This window comes from Falco cherrug, chromosome 12, assembly GCF_023634085.1.
Source record: "Falco cherrug isolate bFalChe1 chromosome 12, bFalChe1.pri, whole genome shotgun sequence".
Classification (NCBI taxonomy): domain Eukaryota; kingdom Metazoa; phylum Chordata; class Aves; order Falconiformes; family Falconidae; genus Falco; species Falco cherrug.
Genome location: NC_073708.1, coordinates 4839169 through 4859371, shown reverse-complemented (window position 1 = coordinate 4859371; position 20203 = coordinate 4839169). Strand labels below are relative to the sequence as shown.

Here is a 20203-nt window from a genome sequence, read left to right as displayed (position 1 = left end):
GGTGGGCCGGGGCGGCGCTCCCCGGAGCGAGCAGCCCGCGGCGGCGCCTGAGGGGCCGAGCGGCCGCGCCGCCGGGGTTAGAGACCGGCTCGGGCTGGGCGTGTTGTGGGGCCGGGGGTGCCGGCCCCGGTGCCGCTGCCGGCCGGGTGCCCGCCGCTGCCGGGCCAGGCGGGGCCGGCAGCGTCCGAGTGCAAGAAAGCTGCTCGGAAAAGGCCCCCGGGCCTTGGACAGTGAGGGCACCCGATGGATTCCAGCCCGTTTCTGCCCCTCGTGTCTCACGAGAGGCGCCGGCAGGCGCTTGAGTTTCCAAGGGGGATGGATCTTCTGCCGGGGGCCGGGGGCCCGCCGGGCAGCGGCTCGGGGTCTGGTTCCCTCGGGCCCCTCGGCTGCGTGCGGTGCCTGCGGCCGCAGAGGCGGTTGCCAGAGGAGCACACGCGCCGGCTTGTACAAAACCAGCCGCTGTGGTCCCTCGCCGCCAACATCGCCGGGGAAGGGACCCCTGCTTGCTGGGGAACAAGGCGCTCCCGACTTACTTGCCCTGTCCAAGACCTTTACTATGCTAATACATATGTTCAATCACAAGGGAAAGCGCTGCTTTAAGTGATAGGAAGAGATTTTTCTTTTTCAGGATGCGCCTGCACTGCGTAGATCCACGTTTTCTACCTTATCCTATTAGATACTTCTTACTAATTAGAAAATGACACAGCTTCGTGAGGTTTCCTCTTGACAGAAGGCAGCAGTTCTAGGAAATAAAAAAATACACACACACATATATGTATATATATGCCCTCCCCCCCCCCCCCCCCCCCCCCCATTTTAAGCAAGTAGCTGACAGGAAAACTTTATTCATTTATTATTAATGTATCAGCCTTACCTACAGAACCACCTTCTTGCTAGAGGAGGAATTGAGGACGTCATGCGTTTCCCCCAAGGTTGCCTCAGCTGGGAAGCTACAGTCTGGCTGTAGTTGTGGTTGTAGCTTGGTTTACATTTTCCTGGTAGAAACTGGCTTAAGGGCAGGCAACAAATGAATTTCAGGAGGGAATCGGAAGATACCGAGGTTTTAGTTTTACTGCTATGGGTTTATGTTGGAATGGTATCGGACTAAAATAAAAGCGTGATATCTTCAAAATCAGTTATTTGAGACCCACAGTTATGCTGTGGGTTGACTTTTGTGGGAGGTGGCTTTATTGGTGGGTTTGGTTTTGGTTTTTTTCACCATCTGAGATCTCAGTTTTAGAGCCTGGAAGTGGTTCGATTTGCATCCTCTTCAGAGGAGGTGTCTGCCACTTGGAAACATTTCAGAATTATGAGTTTCATCGAGTTTTTCCTTTGGCATTTTTAAATGCCTTACAATATTTCTAGGTCTGGGGTATAGATGTTCCCTCCAAAAGGGCAGAAACACGGCTGGAAAAAGCACAGAGAGCCTTTGAGACGTCGGAGGTAGCAGACTGCCTTTTACCGCTTGGAGAGGCTGTTGGGAAGCCAGGCTAGGAGGAGAAAACGCCTTTTAAGTTCTGCTGCACAGCAGACTTTCCCTGCCTGGCTTGTGGAAAGCTTTTCCTAAAATATGGTTTAATTCCAGTTAAGTCATTATTTTGATGTGGATGTTGTCTCTGGGCTAAGGTTCTTGATGGTGGACTTGTGTGATAAAGGGATGACCTGGGGATGCCACACACAAAATTGCAGAAGAGGTAAAGGCTGCTGTAAAATAAAATCTGTATTTTATTCCAGCTTTCTTCTGCATTCCACATTGGTTTGCCCTCTGTCAGTATTTAATTTTCTTCTTAAATTACTGATTTGATTAATTTGCTTTGTTTTCCACTCCTGACTCTGTGCCAACTTCCATGTACTTTCCTGTGTTGGTACTCTTTCCTGATCCTGGCCATTGTGCTGTTCTCATTCAGATTACTTTGAAAGATTGGCTTCCTGACATCAAGAGTGCTTCGTCATTTTTGACGTTTCTGTACATTTTTGGTGTTCAGTTGTACTCTGTACTGTGCATCACAACATAATTGTGGTAGCGGTGTGTCTCAGAGAATGAAAAATGCGTTTGCTACCTGCCATAAAAAAGAGCAGGTCGAAGAAGGGGGTGTTTGTAGAGGGATGGTATGAGTTACCGCTGCCTCGCCAGTCCTCCTGTAGGTTGCCGATATTATTAAAGACAATTTAAACAGCTGCAACCTGTGGCAAGGTTCCGATTCCGTCTGTCGTGGCTGGTATTGCTGCAGAGCCGGAACGGCCTCACGATGGCAATGTTGCACGCCAGGGTTGCATCCCATGTTAGGCCTGTGGATCGAGGCAATGGCTTGAGCGCTGTTTCAGTGTTTTAAAAGGATGCCACCAGAGTCCCTGCCACCAGAGACATTTAAAATTTTCCATCTCCCTCTAAAACTTGCCTTTTTGTTTGTTCGGTTGCGTGGTGGCTTGGCCTGATCAAAATCCAGCAAATATTCAGCCTTCCTAGTTGATAGTGTCACATCCTTACAGGACAGGAGCCTGACCCCAAACTACCCAGTTTGATGGATTAATGGGAACCGCGTTCCCACGAGCCAAGTGCATTTCTACATGCGCAGTACCAGCCTTTGGCTCCTTTTCCAGCGCTGTGACAAGGGCTGCTTGCTCTGCTGTCCCACCAGCCTGAATCCTCTGCCAGCTCTGACAAGCAGAGAGGGCCAGGGAGCAGAATCCCAATGCATCTGTGAATATAGATGGCAGAGGCTTCTCATTGCTCATGTACATCACATTTTGGGGGTGCAAAGACAAAGGCTGTTTACAAAAAGTGCAAGCTAAGAAAAATGGAAGAAAGCTGACCACTCATCATGTTCTCAAAATGGACCCATTTCTGGTTTATGAGGAAGCAGAAAGTTGTTTTTTCTTCCTTTTTAGCATGATATTTTCTAAAGTAGAAAAAATTGTGCAAATGTGTTACACAAGATCTCTTTAAACTGATGGATATATGCACGTATGTACGGATGTGTGTGTATACATGCACGTGGATTAAGCAGCTAATAGAAGCACTTATCATTCAGCTCTTTCACAGGAAAAAATTCCATTCCCACACACAATTTTATTTAGTAATACTGACCAGCTCGGTAGTATTTGTCATCTTCGAAGTAGTTTATAAATCTGAGCAAGTGGTTAAAAGATAGACTGGTCTAAATGGCTCTCTTCTTGGTATTTCTGCTGCTTAGTGTCACTTAGGTCCCATGCAGGGGAAAGTGTTCAAGGGGCTTCTGACTTTCAGGGTGCCTAATTTGTCACAGTCATCCTGGTGCGTCTGCAGAGTTGGCAAATGCTGCAGGCTTCAGCTGAAGTTAATAGTTTATATAGGTTGGCAATTGGGAATTCAGACAGTTTCAGGCTGGGAAATAAAAGATGAAGGTACTCCAAATGACTTTTCCCTTTTGGTAATTTTCATCTTGATTTCAGTGTTTGCAATCCTGACTGTGAAGGAGGAAGAATTTTACCTGATGAGTGTTGGTTTTGTAGTTCATTATGAGACGGCTCTCCTAATGCTTGTTTCCAGTACCTGCTGTTGGCACTAACCACTTGCAAAGCGCTTTGAGATCTCCAAGATACATGGTGGGCTGCGGTGTTGTGTGTAGCTCATTTGGTTTCATTCTCTTTATCCTTCAAATGCAACACACCAAAAGTCAATGCCCTGGTATAAAAGCAAGATACCCAAACTGTTCCTTTGCTTTTTCTGGTTGTCACATGCTTTTGAGCCGAAAGCTTGCCCACATATTCTCTAACAGTAATCTTTTCAACACACAGCCCTCTGTGAGCTCACAGGCTGTTTCACATCCTCTAAAGAAATGCTTCATTTTAATATGCTGTATGAGATCTTTTAACACTCAAAGTCATTAGGAAAAATATCATCTTCATCTATCAATTTAATTGCATGAAGACATCGTTCTGAGACAGAAGATCATGCCTAATGGATACGGTTAGGACCACAAAATGTGTGTTAACAGATCTGTGTCCCCCCAGTTATATTTAAAATTATAACTCCTCCTGTCTCTCCCAAATATTTAGAGGGGACAGGGATATAATGATAACTTTAAGAAAATGTTTCACTTATTACTAAAATGCAGCCATCTCTGGGGCAGAGGGCAGTAGCTGTTTAATAGTGCTCCACAACAAGGTATAAATGTTCACAGGAGGAACTGGAGAGGAATGCTTTATCCAGTTAAAACCGCAGGGGAAACTGATGTGGTCAGTACATAATTACTCACATTGGAAGTTAGCCAGGATACAAGCCATATGTTCTGCTCCTAGGGAAAAAAAGCGTAGTGATCAGGGTTGTGAATTTCTTTTTATCCAAATATTAGCTGAAACCTGGTGTCTCTTTAGGCTAAAAATCACGCAGAAATCCTGATTCATCCCAACGTGGCCAGTTTGGACGTGATACTGACATTTACTGGTATGAACTTGGGATACTGTAATTTATGGAGATGTCCTTTGGAAGCAAAGTTGCATGCATTGATTAGACAAAAGCTGTTTTTTCTGAGGCGTGATTATATGGAACTGTGATGATTTTTTTTTGTTCCCTGAACTAAAACATGCTCTACTTCCACAGTCTAGTACAAGTCTAGTTCTGTTTATGTGAGGGCATCTGGTGCTTCCCCCCAAAGTGCTGCGCTCAGTACAAGAATGGTTCCTTTTTTTGCTGCTGAAATATGAGTGTTGAAATTTTGTTACATTTCTTAGTACAGCTTCGTTCAAAATAATCTCTGTTGGAAAGCATTTTACACATGACTTCATTCAGTAAGAAGTTGATCTGAGTTCAAAGTACGGCAGAGTCACATGGTCCTTTAAACAGCCACAGACTTGACGTTCTTGTGCAGTCCTAAGATTTTAAAAATAAGAAGTAAAGGAAGAAGCAGAATGCTATCCCCAGCTGCTAATAAACACATCCACACGGGCAATTTAAACCCGAGCTGTTGTGGCATAACTTGAATCCATGCTCAACAGTCTCAAGTTCATTTAACACGTGGGTTTGCAATACCTAGTACTGCAGGAACGCTGTCTTGCAGGTGCAGAGCAGAGCCCTGGTATTTTGCATTCTGCCACCGGGCCGTAAAGATTAGAGAGGATTTAGGTCCCAAGTTTGGAATATTTCCTGCTCGAGCTTGTGCGAAAGTCAGACCTTCACAAAACTGTTCCACCAGACTTTCCTCACCCATTGTGTCCAGCCTCAAAATGCTTTAAATTATCACCTCGCTTCCAGAGATTTTTCCAGGGCTCCACCACTTTGTTGTTTATTTCCCTTTCACTATCTTTACATCTAAAATAAGTATTTTTCCCCTTGTCTGCCTATTCAGAGTAGAATTTTAAAAAACAGAGTTTGGCTACTTCTGAAATCTTCCCATCCACTGATAAATTTACGATGCCCCTGATAACGAACAGTGTCATGAGCAGCAGCTTGCCTTCCACTGCTGTTAATTGGCATGTAGATCAGCTAATGGTGATCCTGGAAATTAAATCCTCGCCGGGCACGCAGTACATTCTGCTATACCCTGTCTGTAGGCTCAGAGGATTTGATGTGACACCATGCTTGATGGGCAGTGGACCTCCTAAAGCCCATAAGGAACTACAGGGGCTTGTGTCTTACTTACCCCTATATATGACCTCTGTTCATTTCTCATCTGGGTTTGACAGGTTCAAATCACACAGGATGGAGCACGAAGGACGCAGAAAGGCAGCAGGATTGCATACACTTGTTTCTCTAGGATTTTAGGCTAATAGCCCTACAGAAGCAGCCAAAAAGAGGGGAGAGAGGCCTATTTTCTATCAGCTGAGTGAGAAGGTGTCCTGGTTTCAGCTGGGGTAGAGTTAACTTTCCTCTTAGCAGAAGAATGAATTGCCTGAAATGCTTAAGAAAGCTAAAAATATACAAATAATGGGAAACTTACTGATTCTTGTTGAAGGCGGTGTTGGTCTGTTGGGTACTATAGCACTGCACAGATGAACCCACTACAGAATTATTCTTTAAACCAGAAATTGACCTGCTATGTGTGTGAACTTGAGATGGGGTAAACTTTATGCTGTGGGTGTAAATTGAATATGTTTGAAAACGTAAGCCAGTGAGAGCCGAATGGCACATCCACAGAGGTGTAATGGCCTAGGACTGTAACATCCAGAGGGCCACTAAGCAATACTGGGTGCTTATTCACTTCAGCTGTGTCATTTCTATTTTTGCTCTATTAAAGGAGTTGAGAATTAGACCCCCTCCCCTTGGCATGAAGTAGAGGAAAATCTTTTGCATGTTGTGGATAACTGCTGGAGACTGCAGCAAAGAGTGAGTGATCTTGTAGCTCAGATGCTATTAGTTGTAGCAGCTACAACGGGCAGTAGAATAAATGGCCAAGGGCAAGAGCTGTAACAAGAAACTGCATGATCTTGAATCAGGAAGACCAAACAGTCTTAACTGACATCTCTAGCACTCCTTGTACTTTGGTGTGTGCTCTCTGCAGAATCCGTTGCACTGATGATGTTGATTAATTACTGGGTTTCATTAGGTAAGTGCTGGTGGCCATTGAATAGAATTTTGCTGTTGAATTAGACCAAGATTAGCAAAAATAAATATGCCATTGCTAGACCGGCCCCTGAGGCACGCACTTACCCTCAGGTTCATTCAGTTTAAATAGTGTATGTAGGTCACTCTTCAGCATGAGGATAAAACTGTTGAGGCAAATGGCCATAACTGGTTTTCAGGTGTTTTCTTGTCAAAGAATCATGCTGTTCCTTTTGATGGGTTTCACTTGTAGACAGGCAGACATCTAAATGAGCCCTTGAAAGATTTTCTGGGCTTGGAGAGACATATTTGAACCTAAGGTCCCTTGAGAAAGCATCATGAAAAATGGGGTCCTGAAAACACAAAGTGAAGAAATTATAATCATACTTATTTCAGACTCAGATTTTATTTGCTTGCGAGAATTCTAGTCAGTGCCCTGATTCTATAAGGTTTAAATGAACAAGTGTGGGGGCTCTTGCTAGTGTCACTGGGACCGTTTACATGGATAAAGTTAAGCAGATGTATAAATCTTTGCAGGGTGTAACAGCTGCCAAAGATGATTTAGTTACTGTATGAGGGAGGGTCCTGGCTGCTGAGAGTGAAGGCTGACATTGTATGAGACTGGTCAAATTGGTACCTGCTGTTCCTGTCACAGGTTGGAATTTGGATCAATATGTGGCTGGGTGAAAAAAATGTAAATCGAGGTTAGAAAAAAGATATGTCACATGGCAGCTACAAATCCTGTATTTCTTTGTGTATACCCCAAATAAATTAGGATCCAGGATTTGCACTGGTATCATTGCCAACCTTGAGCACTTCATGAGGCTGGTGTGAAAGCTAAGCCCCTTTTACTGAGAGAAAGGGCTCATCTGCCCTCCAACACAGAATACTTCCAAACTTTGATAAAGTTTTCCAACTTTGGAAAAGTGAAAAGCACTGAGGTTCTTCAGCAGTGATCTGGTTTTGTTAGCTGGGTTCCCATCTCAAGAGCTAAGTATGAGCATTGCTATCCAGAAGTGAGATCGTCTGTACTTTTGGTATGTTTGTAAATCTTTCATTCAGGTAGGGCATAGGTTTCTTCCCTTTTGTCTTGGTTTCATCTGCAGCAGTGCAAACGATCTGGTAATCTAAAGCACCAGCATAATTCACTACCTTGGTTTCCTGCTAAAAGAAAATGCAGTTTTGACTGGATTCAGTGGAGGTCTAGCCCATGAAAGGAACTGTTGGTCTAATTTTTCTGTTGGAAAGAGGAAATGGTTTATTTCGTAACAGCAAGGATGCTGAGCCTTCTGCTTGTTTTTGCAGGCATGGGTGAGAGGAAGGATGCTGTCCATATCAGTGAGGTTTGCATGTGGATCTGGAAGGTGTGAATCCACACATCCTGCAGTGTGAAGCTTGGTCTCTTATCATGTGCCACCTGCTGCGCTGGGTTTCCTGGTCATCCCTCTTTTTTATTACTTTGTCTTCCAGGCCAGACAAAGTAATTGTGCTCCTCTCCAAGGCTTTTGGAGTCCTTCAGCTCTCAAAAGAAAGAAGCTGTTTTCTAAGCAATGGTGATCGACAGTATACTGCTGTCATCATCATCATCTTCTGACTTATCTTTTGTTCCTCTTCTTTTCAAGAGATGATTCTTTCAGCTTCTTCCTGGAATCTAGCAGAGTCTAGCAGCAGTTCTCTAAAGTCCTTTTTCCAGATCTGCAGGGTGACCTTTCTTGTCCTGACTTTATCAAGCATTTTTTGCTCATGATTTCTTCTAGCCCACTGGAAGGAAGGGGAAATTAGTATCTGTATTTGCTGTCTGAATTTTACTCTATTGGTTCTATTTGCAGGCAAGTAATAATTGTGGATTTCTTTGGGGTTTGCTCATCTTTTCCTGTGTAAGGTATGGTCTACACACCCTGACACGGGTGAATGATCAGAACCAGACATTCACATGCTCAGGTTTCAGGGAGCCATGTGGGTGCAGTGAATGAGAGAGGTTTGCTTTATTCTCCTGTATAATAATCTCCATAAAGGCGGCTTTGTCTTCAGTTTGTGAAACACAGAACATATAGATCTCTTTCTTCTGTGCTAGAAAAATACTGTCCTCATGTATGCATTCTCCTCAGGAATATAAACTGAAAATGCAGGAATTGAATCTAATATAAGGGTTTTCATGAGTTTGTGCACAGTGCGCTAGCTGGAGACTGCTGAATAATTTGTGCTAGTGGCATTAAAGGCAGAGTGGAAACTTAACGTGTTATCATCAGCACCCTATTTTCTGAAATAGCAGCAAATATTCTGAAAAGAGTATGAATTTCAGTGGACAAAGATTGATAGTGGTGTTGGTTTGTTTGGTTTTGGGGTTTTTTTTGTTTGTTTGTTTTTTTCCCAGCTGTTACCTAAGGATGAATTGCTGAAAGTTTGGATAGCGGTTTGCCAATTTTTGTATATAGTCTGTATGTTACATTAGGTTACTCCCGTGCTTGCATATGGGAAAAATCTGGTCCTGTTTTGATTGTATTCCCAGGCTTAAAAAGTGTAACTAACTAGATCATAAAAATGAAAAAAAAAAAAGTTCATTGTTAACTGATCAAAACCTCCATCTGTCAGATTGTTTCCAATCAATATTGAAAGAAGGCAAGAATATTATTTAAAAAACCAAAAGATTGCAATTGTCTGGATTGGGCAGAGGTAAAACCAGAGAAAATGAAAGACAAATGCTTGTTGGCTTTGGAATACTGTCCATCTTGAATAAAGAAGGAAAGCATTGAGTCAAGAATAAGCTGTAAGTGCCATAAAGCGGGGAAGGCCAGCAGTCTTCCTTTTTACTTCATGGTCTTTGCGTAACCTTGAGATACACACCGTCACATCCATTCGGGTAAATTATTGAATCACATTCCTCCTCCTCCTGACACCTGTCTCTTCACTGCAGTTTTCCTATATTCTTCCTACTCATCTCTTCCTGAAATGTGCGTTCTCTCCTCCTGATGGCTCTTGGATTGAGTATTGCTCCCATTTGGGAGTTAGAATTGGGCAGTCTCCTCATTGGTCATATTTGAGCTCTGAGAAATACTGCAATCTCTTGTGTTGAAATGCAGATTTGTCCCATAGCAGCAAGCAATCTGTAACGTGAATGACAAATAAGGAATACTTAAATGTCATAGGCAGGGTGACCAGTTTAAATTTTAGGACAGCAAAAAGTATAAGGAAAATTTATAGATTAAGCCACAGGTGGGTTTTTTGGGGGGTTGGTTTTGTTTTGTTTTGTTTTTTGATTATTTTTTTTTTAAATTCCCATTCTGTTGAATGTGGAGACACTACAGATTCTACGTTGAGAAACTCTTCCAATTCTTTTTACTTTAGAAAGTGTTATCGGTGTGCTTTGTTTGTCAAACAATTGGACAGATTTCCTCTTGACCTATGAAAAAGGCAGCAAACTTGCCAAGAGCCTGTGTTTATAGATAGAAAATATAGAAGACTAAACCATAAGTTTAGAGATGGAAAGAGAAGGGACCTTATATATATATATATATATATATATATATATAAAAAGAATGATACTTCTGAGTTTGATTCTATTTAACTGTCAGTTTTTACAAGAGTGAAGAATGAAGCAGGTCTACAAAGCTGGCTGCAATTCACGTAAAACACATGAAGCAAGCAGAAAGAAGAAACTTAACAAAAAAATGATTGAAAACAGCTACTGAATGACTGCTAGTAGTATGCTGTTTCATCTTCTTTCCATTTAAAGTGAAGATGATTCTTGGGACTCAAAGAGCCGTATTTCATTCTTAGGAAGTTTCAGTTCAGAAAATAATTTGAGATTTAGGGTCGAATGATTAATGTGTATAAAGATTTGCTTCAGTGAAGATCAGCAGAGCTGGGACGGTTTCCAGAAGCGCAGGGCCAGAGAAAGTTTTACCAACTACTTGCATAAGTGTCTGGAGACAGGCAGAAAAGTTCATTTTAATTTTTCTATGAATTATGAGCTGTGTACATGTAGAATATTGCACCAATATTCAGTCCAATTCTGATCTCACTTCCACTTGTCTAATTTATGACCCTTCTTTTGAAATAAGTGGAATTAAGTATATATATAAATAATTGGCATAAATCCCATTTGAGTTGTGACTCCACTCTGTTAATGGTATAAACCAGGCAAATCAAAATTAGCTAGTGCAAAAAAGGATGCTCACAGCTGTTAACTCCTCCTTCCAAACTAGCTGCCTGGTGATTCAGATCAGGCGGACCGACAAACGCTGACTGTATGTCAACAAGAAAGTGGAGGCCAGAATTTGCTGCTCTTTGGGAATACCCAGAGGTGCCTGGGCCTGTTTGAACCGTGGGCTCTGGGCTCAGCATCCCAAACAGCCTCTCTGGCCCTTGTGGCTTTTGGGGTTGCTTACAAGAACGGTCATCAGAGAACCAATAAATAGGACTGGGTGGTGCATACTTCCAAACTGTTTGGTGGGGCTCAGCGTGTTGTTTCGGGCCAGTTCCGTCTCTAATCTTGTCATTAAAACAGTAGAAGAGTGGAGGAAGTCACTCATATTTCTTTATTTGGATGACCTATGTTCTTTCACTACGCAGAGATGAGTGTTAGCTAAATAACACAATTTAAGATCTGCTGGTCTCTAATAGAAAAAGAACTATTATAGTGTAGGAAAATCTGCTTTCAATTTATATTGTTAGGCATTATTTTAGTCAATGAAAACAAAGTGTGCTTGGGAAGTTGCCTAGAAGACATGTGATTTCAGGGTATCGCTATTTGCCTTTTTATGGGAAAAGAGCCAGCTTTTTTCTTTCATGTCATGGCTGGATAAAGTGATGTATTCAGTATGGATGATGGGAATTCACTCAAACTCCTTTGATATGTGCAAGGCAGCTCTACGTGCTTGCCGGTTGAACAGCACTGAATTCTCTTATTTGATCTGGTTAAAACTCATGTAAACTACCTGAATTCTGTTAGACATCTCAAGGTCCAGTAAAAATTGCAATATGAAATAATATCCTGTTTCTAGATACGTGCATTGTGCAATTTCAACTGGTTCTTATCAGAATCATTTAGGAGAGAACGAGGTGCTTCCTGATACAATTGATGGTGTTAAGACAACGGGAAGCTTGAGTTTTGTGTTATTTCATGCTAGTTGCATTGCTGATAAGCTCATGAGGAGAGGAAAAAGCAGAACAGGAAAGTGGATGAAAACAAACACTTTGCATTTACAGGACAGCGGACTTCCTCCCTCGTCCTTCTCTGCCCCCTTCTCCCTTTTGCCGGTGTTAAACTGCAAGAACTGCATGACCTCATTTTGTTGCCTACGTGATTTCTTGACCAAATCAGTTGAGGTTTCCTGTGTTCTCAGCTTGCTGTCATGTTTGGTGGTGGTGGGTGAACCTCAGCAGGTTCAGATTGCAGATGGAGATCAGACAAGCAGTGAAGTTATCTCTCCAAATTAAACCTCATGGATCTGCAGTCTGGTCCTTCCTGCTTCTGATTGTGTTGAAAATACCTCACAGCCCCTTTTGACATTTCTCTCCAGATATTTCAGACACTCTAGGATGTTTAGTCCTTGCTGTTCTTTTAGATGGATAAACTTACGGGCAAGGAATGTCTTGTTATTTTTTTCTTTATTCTGAATGGGACTAAAGATTATTTTCAAAGTATCAATGCCCTGTTCTGCTATATGACCCTTGTTTCAGGTCTTCTAAAACTTGTATAAATGCCAATGAAGTAGAATGTGCATTTCTCTGAGCTAGACAAATCCACAGTCACTGTACCAGTAGTATTTAGTGTAAGAAAATCAGAACCCTTTATGTTCAGTGTCTAGAGCAAGAAACCAAGGTGCAAGTGAGTTACTGACTGAGCCAGGAAAAGAATCCAGATTTTTCCAGCTTTGTGTCAGCAGCAAGACTAACCTTCCCCAGAACAGCAGTTTCTTCCAGTGTCCTGATGGCTTGTGTGTGCCAGCTGTTCCCATTACAAACCAGATGTGCTGTATCATAAGCCAGATGTAAACATTATTGGTAGCTTTCTCACATCCCTCTAGAGCTGGCCCTTATAGAAACAGATCAAAGAACTCTGATGAGATCAGCATCACATCTGCAAAAAAAACCACCCTGGTTTCAGACACTTTGGAGAATCCCAGACTCGCCTGTAACTCCCCGAATTACGCAGCACCATCAGTGGGCAGGTCCTGCCCAGAAGCTGAGGGTCCGGCAGCCCATTCGGTGATGTTCTAACCAGTGTACTGCCGATGTGGTTCTGATCTGTATCAATGTTGAATTTGTGTGTGAAGCTTCCTGGTACTGCTTCTTGCAGCTTTGCCCGTCTATGGAGTCAGAATTTATAGGTGAAAGCAATATACATTTTTTTCATATGTATATATTTTTATGTATACACACACACGCACTTGTTGTGTGTTTGGTTTGCTTTTAACGGACATGGTTCTTTACACAATTTATTGTATTCGGATATTTTGGGTTTTTCATTTTGTGTTGCTGCTTATGTACAAAATAACAGGCTGCTTCTTTCCAGGGTATTGCTCTGCTGACTCCTGCAAGCATGTTTACAGTGCCCTGCAAGATGGTATAGAGGAATCACTCTGTTCTATACAATAGCTGTGTATGTGACTGATTGCTGAATGTGTGGTGAAAAGATGTGAATATGGTGTAAACACATTACCCCTCCCCCAGGGCTAACAGGAGGGCTGGATCTTACCCGTATTGGGTGAGCTGGCAGAGGTGGGCTGCTGATTTCCTAGTCCATTCACTGCAGTCCCAAAGGACATGGTCTTTTGGGAATGTTCCTCAAGGACATGCAATTATTTTCTGGAAAAGCTAGTGAAGTTTTTCCACTTCAAAGATGGGGGGTGGGGGGGTGGGGAGGGGAAGGGGTGCTTTTTCCTTTCTGAGTGGCATTGAGAAAAATGTGCATCTGGTATAGTCATGCCTTTTGCACATTGCTCAGGCTTTTATATCCCAGAGTGGGAGAAAAATCTTACTGTGATATAGGAAATACTTAAAGAACTGCAGTTTTCTTTTTTTCTTAGGTTTTCAAATGCTTTAGTAGGGCTGTGTCTGGATTTCTCATCAGATCTTAAGAATACATTGGATCATTCTTAATAGCACTTGCAAAGACAATGCCGAATGGCTTGTGTGTGTTTGTTGGGTGCTGGTGCTTTGATCCTTGATTTTTATATATTTTTATGTGTGTTTGTATAAATACAGGTTAAGGGTTAAACATTGACAGCTGTGGCTGCTACCTCACTGACCTATCTCCCTCTGTTTTATGTACCAGTACTTGATAACTGTATTTATAAAATGCCGTCTCTCCATTTTGATAGCAGTCTGGAATGCAACAAATGAAATACTTTGCTGCCTCTGAGCTTCTCAGCCTGCACGCTGTTTTGTATCACTTGCCATCCACAGGACACAGGGAGTTTTTTGCTCTCTGGTACTGTAACTCATCACTTTCCATGACCGTAGTTTCTACTGTCGCCCTGAATACAGGTTAGATGCATTAATAAAAAAAGAAAGTTGCATTTGCCTCTTGCATTCTCCAATCCAATTTCTTTGAGAGGGGCATTATTTTACCCATATGCTTTGTAACACCCCTGTACAGGCGATAATTTTTTTTCTCTGTTCTATTTTTCTAGGGTGATGGGTTTTTTCCCCTTCTCCCTCTGAATTTAGCAGGAGAAGGGGCACTCCAAATATCTGTATTTTTTTGCCGCTAAGAAATAATACAATTAAAATGATCTTGTTAAACAACGAAAGTAAAAATACACGAGAATAAAACCTGTTTTCAAAATACAAACAGAAAATAAATAGAACTTTGCACAGGAAGAATGTAGCTGGTTTCTGGTTTGGGCCAGGTGTCATACTGAGTCATGGAAAACCTGGATTTCCAGCCAACGTATTGCTTGTGTTGTGATAGGAAGGTATAGTTCCTTTACATGGAAGAAAACCTGCTGGTTTAATTTCTTTTAATATTTAAAAAATATTTTAATATCTTTGTAGTACCTTCAGTCTCATGGCTTCAAAGTGCTCTACAGATGTGGAACTAAAATCCTAGGGGCAGGAAGAGTCTTGTATTTGTTGTCTGACATAGGATTAGATCTTAGTTTTGCTGTATGGATTCCACCATAATGTGTGTAAGAAGCAGGTGTAATTTTCTTGGTGACCATGAAATGGGAGCGTGAAATCCCTTGAAGAGATTTCTTCCTTTGCAGGGACATGGGCAGAAGGCTCTTGGGGATGACACGTTTATGTTGTCTGTTTTGGAAGAGGGAAGAGATGGTGGAGGAAGGACCATAATAACTTGCTGTGAATTAACTGAGTTTTCATACTGTCTTGTGTCAGGAAAGGAAGAGGTGTCTGAAAAATCAAAAAGTCTTGGTTTTATTTCAAAGCTTGATTTTGGTTCAGACAAAGTAGTTCTCACATTTCACAAAAATAAGAAGTCTCCTAGATCCTGCAGGTTTTGGTTGGGGTTTTTTTTGTTTGTTTTTAAATCCCGTTCACTTTTATGTTAACTCCATTAACCCATTTATTTCAGCAATTTACACTTTCCAGAGTCGTGAGCACTAGTGAGCCTCTGGCCAGGGACAAAATAATAGGAGTCTAGGGAGAATTCCGCTGGAAACTCTCAGTTTGCGTAAAAGATGTTTCAAACCCCAGGTATTTTTAATGAACCACATTCACTCAATAGATGACCCATTTTCTGATTAAAAAAACTTAACATCTGAAAAATTTCAGAGCAGTTCTATGTGTTACCCATGTCTTAAATATAAGTAAACAGGAAGCTCTTCCTAAAATCATGCAACTTTCCAAAAATTATGTTAGGCAGTGCCAAAGCCCTGCCTCTCGATCCTCATTAATTGACTGTATTACCCTCCTGTTATACTGGTCCCCTTTTGACCCAAGCAGTTTGCCAGCGTTTTGGGTTCTTACAGACTTTTCTCATTAGAAAGAAAACCATTAGAGCCAGACTTTTCTTTTTTTTAAACTCAGTTCTCTTGTTTCTAAAAAATGTATCCAAAGCACCAACTTTGTATAGAAGAGGATTCAAACTGCCAGCAGGTTTTTGTCTTCAGTTTCCAGCTTCTTTCCAGGTAGCACCTTGCCCCTGCTCCTCTCTGTCACTACACAGCTTACAGGGTGTCCATCTGCCACCATCTTTCTTAATAGTATTATTTCTTCGTATATGCCAATCAAGATATATGTAATGCTCTGACTTTAGGCTAAAACGCAAGTTAAAAGTAAAAATTTCCATTTATGACAGCCAGTAAATTTATCTGGGAAGCCAGATGCAGCTACTGCCCTTAGCTGTCTTGCATGCTCTTCTGTCGAAACGATTCCCCCTGTAAATAAAAAAGACCAAACAGGGTATGTGTTGACTTTGGAGTTACCAAAACTTTTATAGCTCACTACAGCAGCAGCAATGGAAACCACTAATGGACTGTACATTTGTACAGGGCTGTAAACTGCTGCGAGTCATCTGGTCTGTGAGTCTGCAGCCCTCTGCTCCTGGAGGAGCTTCAATTCCAGTTCCACAAAAGCTTCGTCAAGGTCTTCATTTTGACTTTTGGTTCTTTCCAGAAAATACTACATCTTATATTATCTTCATCTGGTTTAGTCAATATTGTATAAAAACCTCTTCATGCCTCAGATGCTCTTTTTTCCCCCTTTTTTATTGGCTACAGTTGCAGAATCAAACCATCTGTTCTTAAAAGGTTTCCTAATTTTACTTTGCTCTAAAACATCACCTCCTTTTGCAGGGCTGTTTCCAAATTCTCTCTAATCTCAACAAAACGTATTTATTGGCCGAAGCCAGTGAGGTTTATGTAGGCATGCCTGCCTTCTTTCAGCCCGTAACTCAAATGAATCTTGAGGCGCTTTGCGGGTGTCAGGGTGTCACCTTAGCAAAGCAGCAGAGGTTTCCCAAGCAGTGATGCAAGTGCTATAATAGCCAGCACTGGGGGAGCGAAGGGAACTTGTTGTGTGACCCCGCTGGAAGAAAGGCTTCCAGCCGGGGCTGCACACGCTTCCCTCTCTGGGCAGCTGGCACGGCCGTGCCGGTGGGGCAGGCGCTGGCGGTAGGGACCAGCTACCGCAGCAGCTGGTTTTTGCCAGGGCATGGCCGGTGGCTCCGCTCCGTCCAGCCCCGCAGCCCCCATCTCAACCGTCGTCGGGGCCGCCGCTGACAGAACTTTTTTCCTGTCGGGCGGCGGAAGGATATTACCTCCGCGGCCGCCCCCACCGCTGCCGCCCCCCACCGCGGCCGCACCACCCCCGCGCCCTGCGCGCTGAGGCGCTGCCGTTGCCGGGCGGGGCGGCAGCGTAACAAAGGGGTGCTGCGTTGTTGGGGCCCCGGGGTGCTGCGTTGTTGGGGCGCCGGGGCCGTTGGTCGCGCAGTGCTCTGAGGAGCGGTGGCGGTCATGGGTGCCGGTTGTCTCTCGTGTCTCCGCGGGGTGCGAGACGGCGCGACACGTGGCGGAAGAGACGGCGTTCTCCCCGTCGCGGGCGGTTCCGAGCAAGGCAGGGCCCCGCCGTCCCTGGCCAGGGCTGAGGGGGCGGGGTGGGCCGGGGCGGCGCTCCCCGGAGCGAGCAGCCCGCGGCGGCGCCTGAGGGGCCGAGCGGCCGCGCCGCCGGGGTTAGAGACCGGCTCGGGCTGGGCGTGTTGTGGGGCCGGGGGTGCCGGCCCCGGTGCCGCTGCCGGCCGGGTGCCCGCCGCTGCCGGGCCAGGCGGGGCCGGCAGCGTCCGAGTGCAAGAAAGCTGCTCGGAAAAGGCCCCCGGGCCTTGGACAGTGAGGGCACCCGATGGATTCCAGCCCGTTTCTGCCCCTCGTGTCTCACGAGAGGCGCCGGCAGGCGCTTGAGTTTCCAAGGGGGATGGATCTTCTGCCGGGGGCCGGGGGCCCGCCGGGCAGCGGCTCGGGGTCTGGTTCCCTCGGGCCCCTCGGCTGCGTGCGGTGCCTGCGGCCGCAGAGGCGGTTGCCAGAGGAGCACACGCGCCGACTTGTACAAAACCAGCCGCTGTGGTCCCTCGCCGCCAACATCGCCGGGGAAGGGACCCCTGCTTGCTGGGGAACAAGGCGCTCCCGACTTACTTGCCCTGTCCAAGACCTTTACTATGCTAATACATATGTTCAATCACAAGGGAAAGCGCTGCTTTAAGTGATAGGAAGAGATTTTTCTTTTTCAGGATGCGCCTGCACTGCGTAGATCCACGTTTTCTACCTTATCCTATCAGATACTTCTTACTAATTAGAAAATGACACAGCTTCATGAGGTTTCCTCTTGATAGAAGGCAGCAGTTCTAGGAAATTAAAAAATACACACACACACATATATGTATATATATGCCCCCCCCCATTTTAAGCAAGTAGCTGACAGGAAAACTTTATTCATTTATTATTAATGTATCAGCCTTACCTACAGAACCACCTTCTTGCTAGAGGAGGAATTGAGGATGTCATGCGTTTCCCCCAAGGTTGCCTCAGCTGGGAAGCTACAGTCTGGCTGTAGTTGTGGTTGTAGCTTGGTTTACATTTTCCTGGTAGAAACTGGCTTAAGGGCAGGCAACAAATGAATTTCAGGAGGGAATCGGAAGATACCGAGGTTTTAGTTTTACTGCTATGGGTTTATGTTGGAATGGTATCGGACTAAAATAAAAGCGTGATATCTTCAAAATCAGTTATTTGAGACCCACAGTTATGCTGTGGGTTGACTTTTGTGGGAGGTGGCTTTATTGGTGGGTTTGGTTTTGGTTTTTTTCACCATCTGTGATCTCAGTTTTAGAGCCTGAAAGTGGTTCGATTTGCATCCTCTTCAGAGTAGGTATAGGTTTTCATGGTTCCATGCAGTGGTGGGGAAACCCTCACCAGTGTGATAAAGCTGAGAGAAATAGGTGCAGAGTGTGACTTCTGGATGCTTCAGCAAGAAGTTGTAGATTTTACTTATGCAGCAGTGGTAACCCTCATTACAAGGAGAGTAGGCTTCATTAATTCTTTTGCTCACAAAATGGATTTGTTTCAGATCGGCATTATGAGGTTTCAAATCGAAGACTCTGAGTTTCTTTGTATCTGCTCCAAAACTCCACATACAAGGTTTTCTGAGGTACATCAAATACACCCTACTGTGTGTTTTCAGTCACTCTCAATCATGGAGACCAGAATTAATGAAGCCTGGTTTTCCTCTAGTTTGTGTTTTGTGATTGATTCTGGATTCTAAGAAGATGTGTGCTCAGATTGAAGTATCTCCCAAGATTGGGTCATTTTTTATCAATGAGATGCTAGAAGGGCCTTTCCTCCTTTCCAGATGTAGAAGATCTCCATCAACCATATAGCAGTTTAAATTTCTGTTCAACCTGACTTGAATCCACTGTTGTAAGGGGGAGGGTGGCAGGCAATGTGATTGCCTGGGAAATCAAGCCAAAAGAGTATACTGATCTAATTCCTTTAGTGTTGTTAAAGAGTTAGCCACCTGAGTCCTCAGAGTAAGGATGGTCCTTCCTAGCATCTTGTCAGGTTCTGACTGCTGTGATTAGGAGTTTTATGACTTGCTACTAATTTATAAACCTCTGGCTTTAGAGTTTCTTCTTCCATGCATACATAATGCCTTTCCAGCTTCAGGTCTAATGAAGAATCGGTTTGCAGTTGTCACATCCTCTCAGTTCCTTGTTCAATAAATTTCAGGTATTTGGGTAAGTTATATGTGGCAAACATGCTGACTGCTGCACCTCAGGGAAGGCCCAAACGGGTTAGTAGCTGCTTGTCTTGGGGGCCTTCTTGAGCTACTGTTGCGTAGGTGCTCTGTCAGTCTTAATGGCACCTTTTTTTGCAGTGGTAACGTGATAAAGTGGAAAAATTCCTCTGATCTTTGCTAAATGTTGTTTAAAATATCATTTACCTGACTCTGCACTGTATTGTTGCTGGCCTGAATACCTAGATCAAAGGAGGTTGTAAAACAATTCCTCAAATAATTGAGCAGGAAAAGGTAAAACAGTGACCTAGATAAGAAACATTTTCAGAAGCACAGTAAGAAAGTCCTGAAGAGGGACTCCGAAGTCCCCCCATTGCCAGTGTCCCATGGAGACTAATTAAGTTTTCCTGTGGATTCTCTTTTTTAGCATACCTGTTTAATACCTGCATTTGATCTGGGTGTTGTATTCCATGCTTGTATAAGCATAGGAGACCAACAAAGATTATGGATGACAGGTTAGCACAGGTAAAAGATTTGTTGCCATAATACTGTTACGGCAGATGGCTAGCACTGTATTCTGATCCTGAAACTAGTCATAACCTGAGTGTGATACATGTCATGACTTTTTTTCTTAAGTCTTTTGATTAAACATGTAGGAACAGGCAAGTCATATGCCCTGTATGTAACATGCAGGGCACTTTGTTTTGATGTAGTTTTATGTTAATCAACATTTGTATAATCGGTTGAATATTACTTTGGAATATTTGTTTCCATTCTTCTCTTCTAAATAACGTTGGAGGAACTGCTTTCCTCATCCCTCAACTGTAGACTGAACCAGAGGAATTCGTTGTTTGTCCATGGAGTACGCTCAGAGCTGGCAACCAAGTTACAGTGAAGGAAATCCATGGTAATTTGAGAAAAGGAGGTGAGGAGAGAAAGAAGGAGACCTATCCTGTCATTCAGACACAAGCAGTGTGAGCGTTGTGATGACACAGC

General features: G+C 43.6%; 1 protein-coding gene across 1 annotated transcript; it reads right to left on the bottom strand.

The window, feature by feature from the left end:
- Positions 1 to 883: 883 nt before the first annotated feature.
- APOBEC4 (apolipoprotein B mRNA editing enzyme catalytic polypeptide like 4) lies at positions 884 to 19009 on the bottom strand. Its single transcript, XM_055724947.1, is given in 3 exon segments — positions 884 to 1510; positions 1512 to 1765; positions 18340 to 19009. Coding segments are annotated over 3 exon segments (783 nt in total). The 5' UTR covers positions 18629 to 19009; the 3' UTR covers positions 884 to 1270.
- Between the last annotated feature and the right edge of the window lie 1194 nt (positions 19010 to 20203).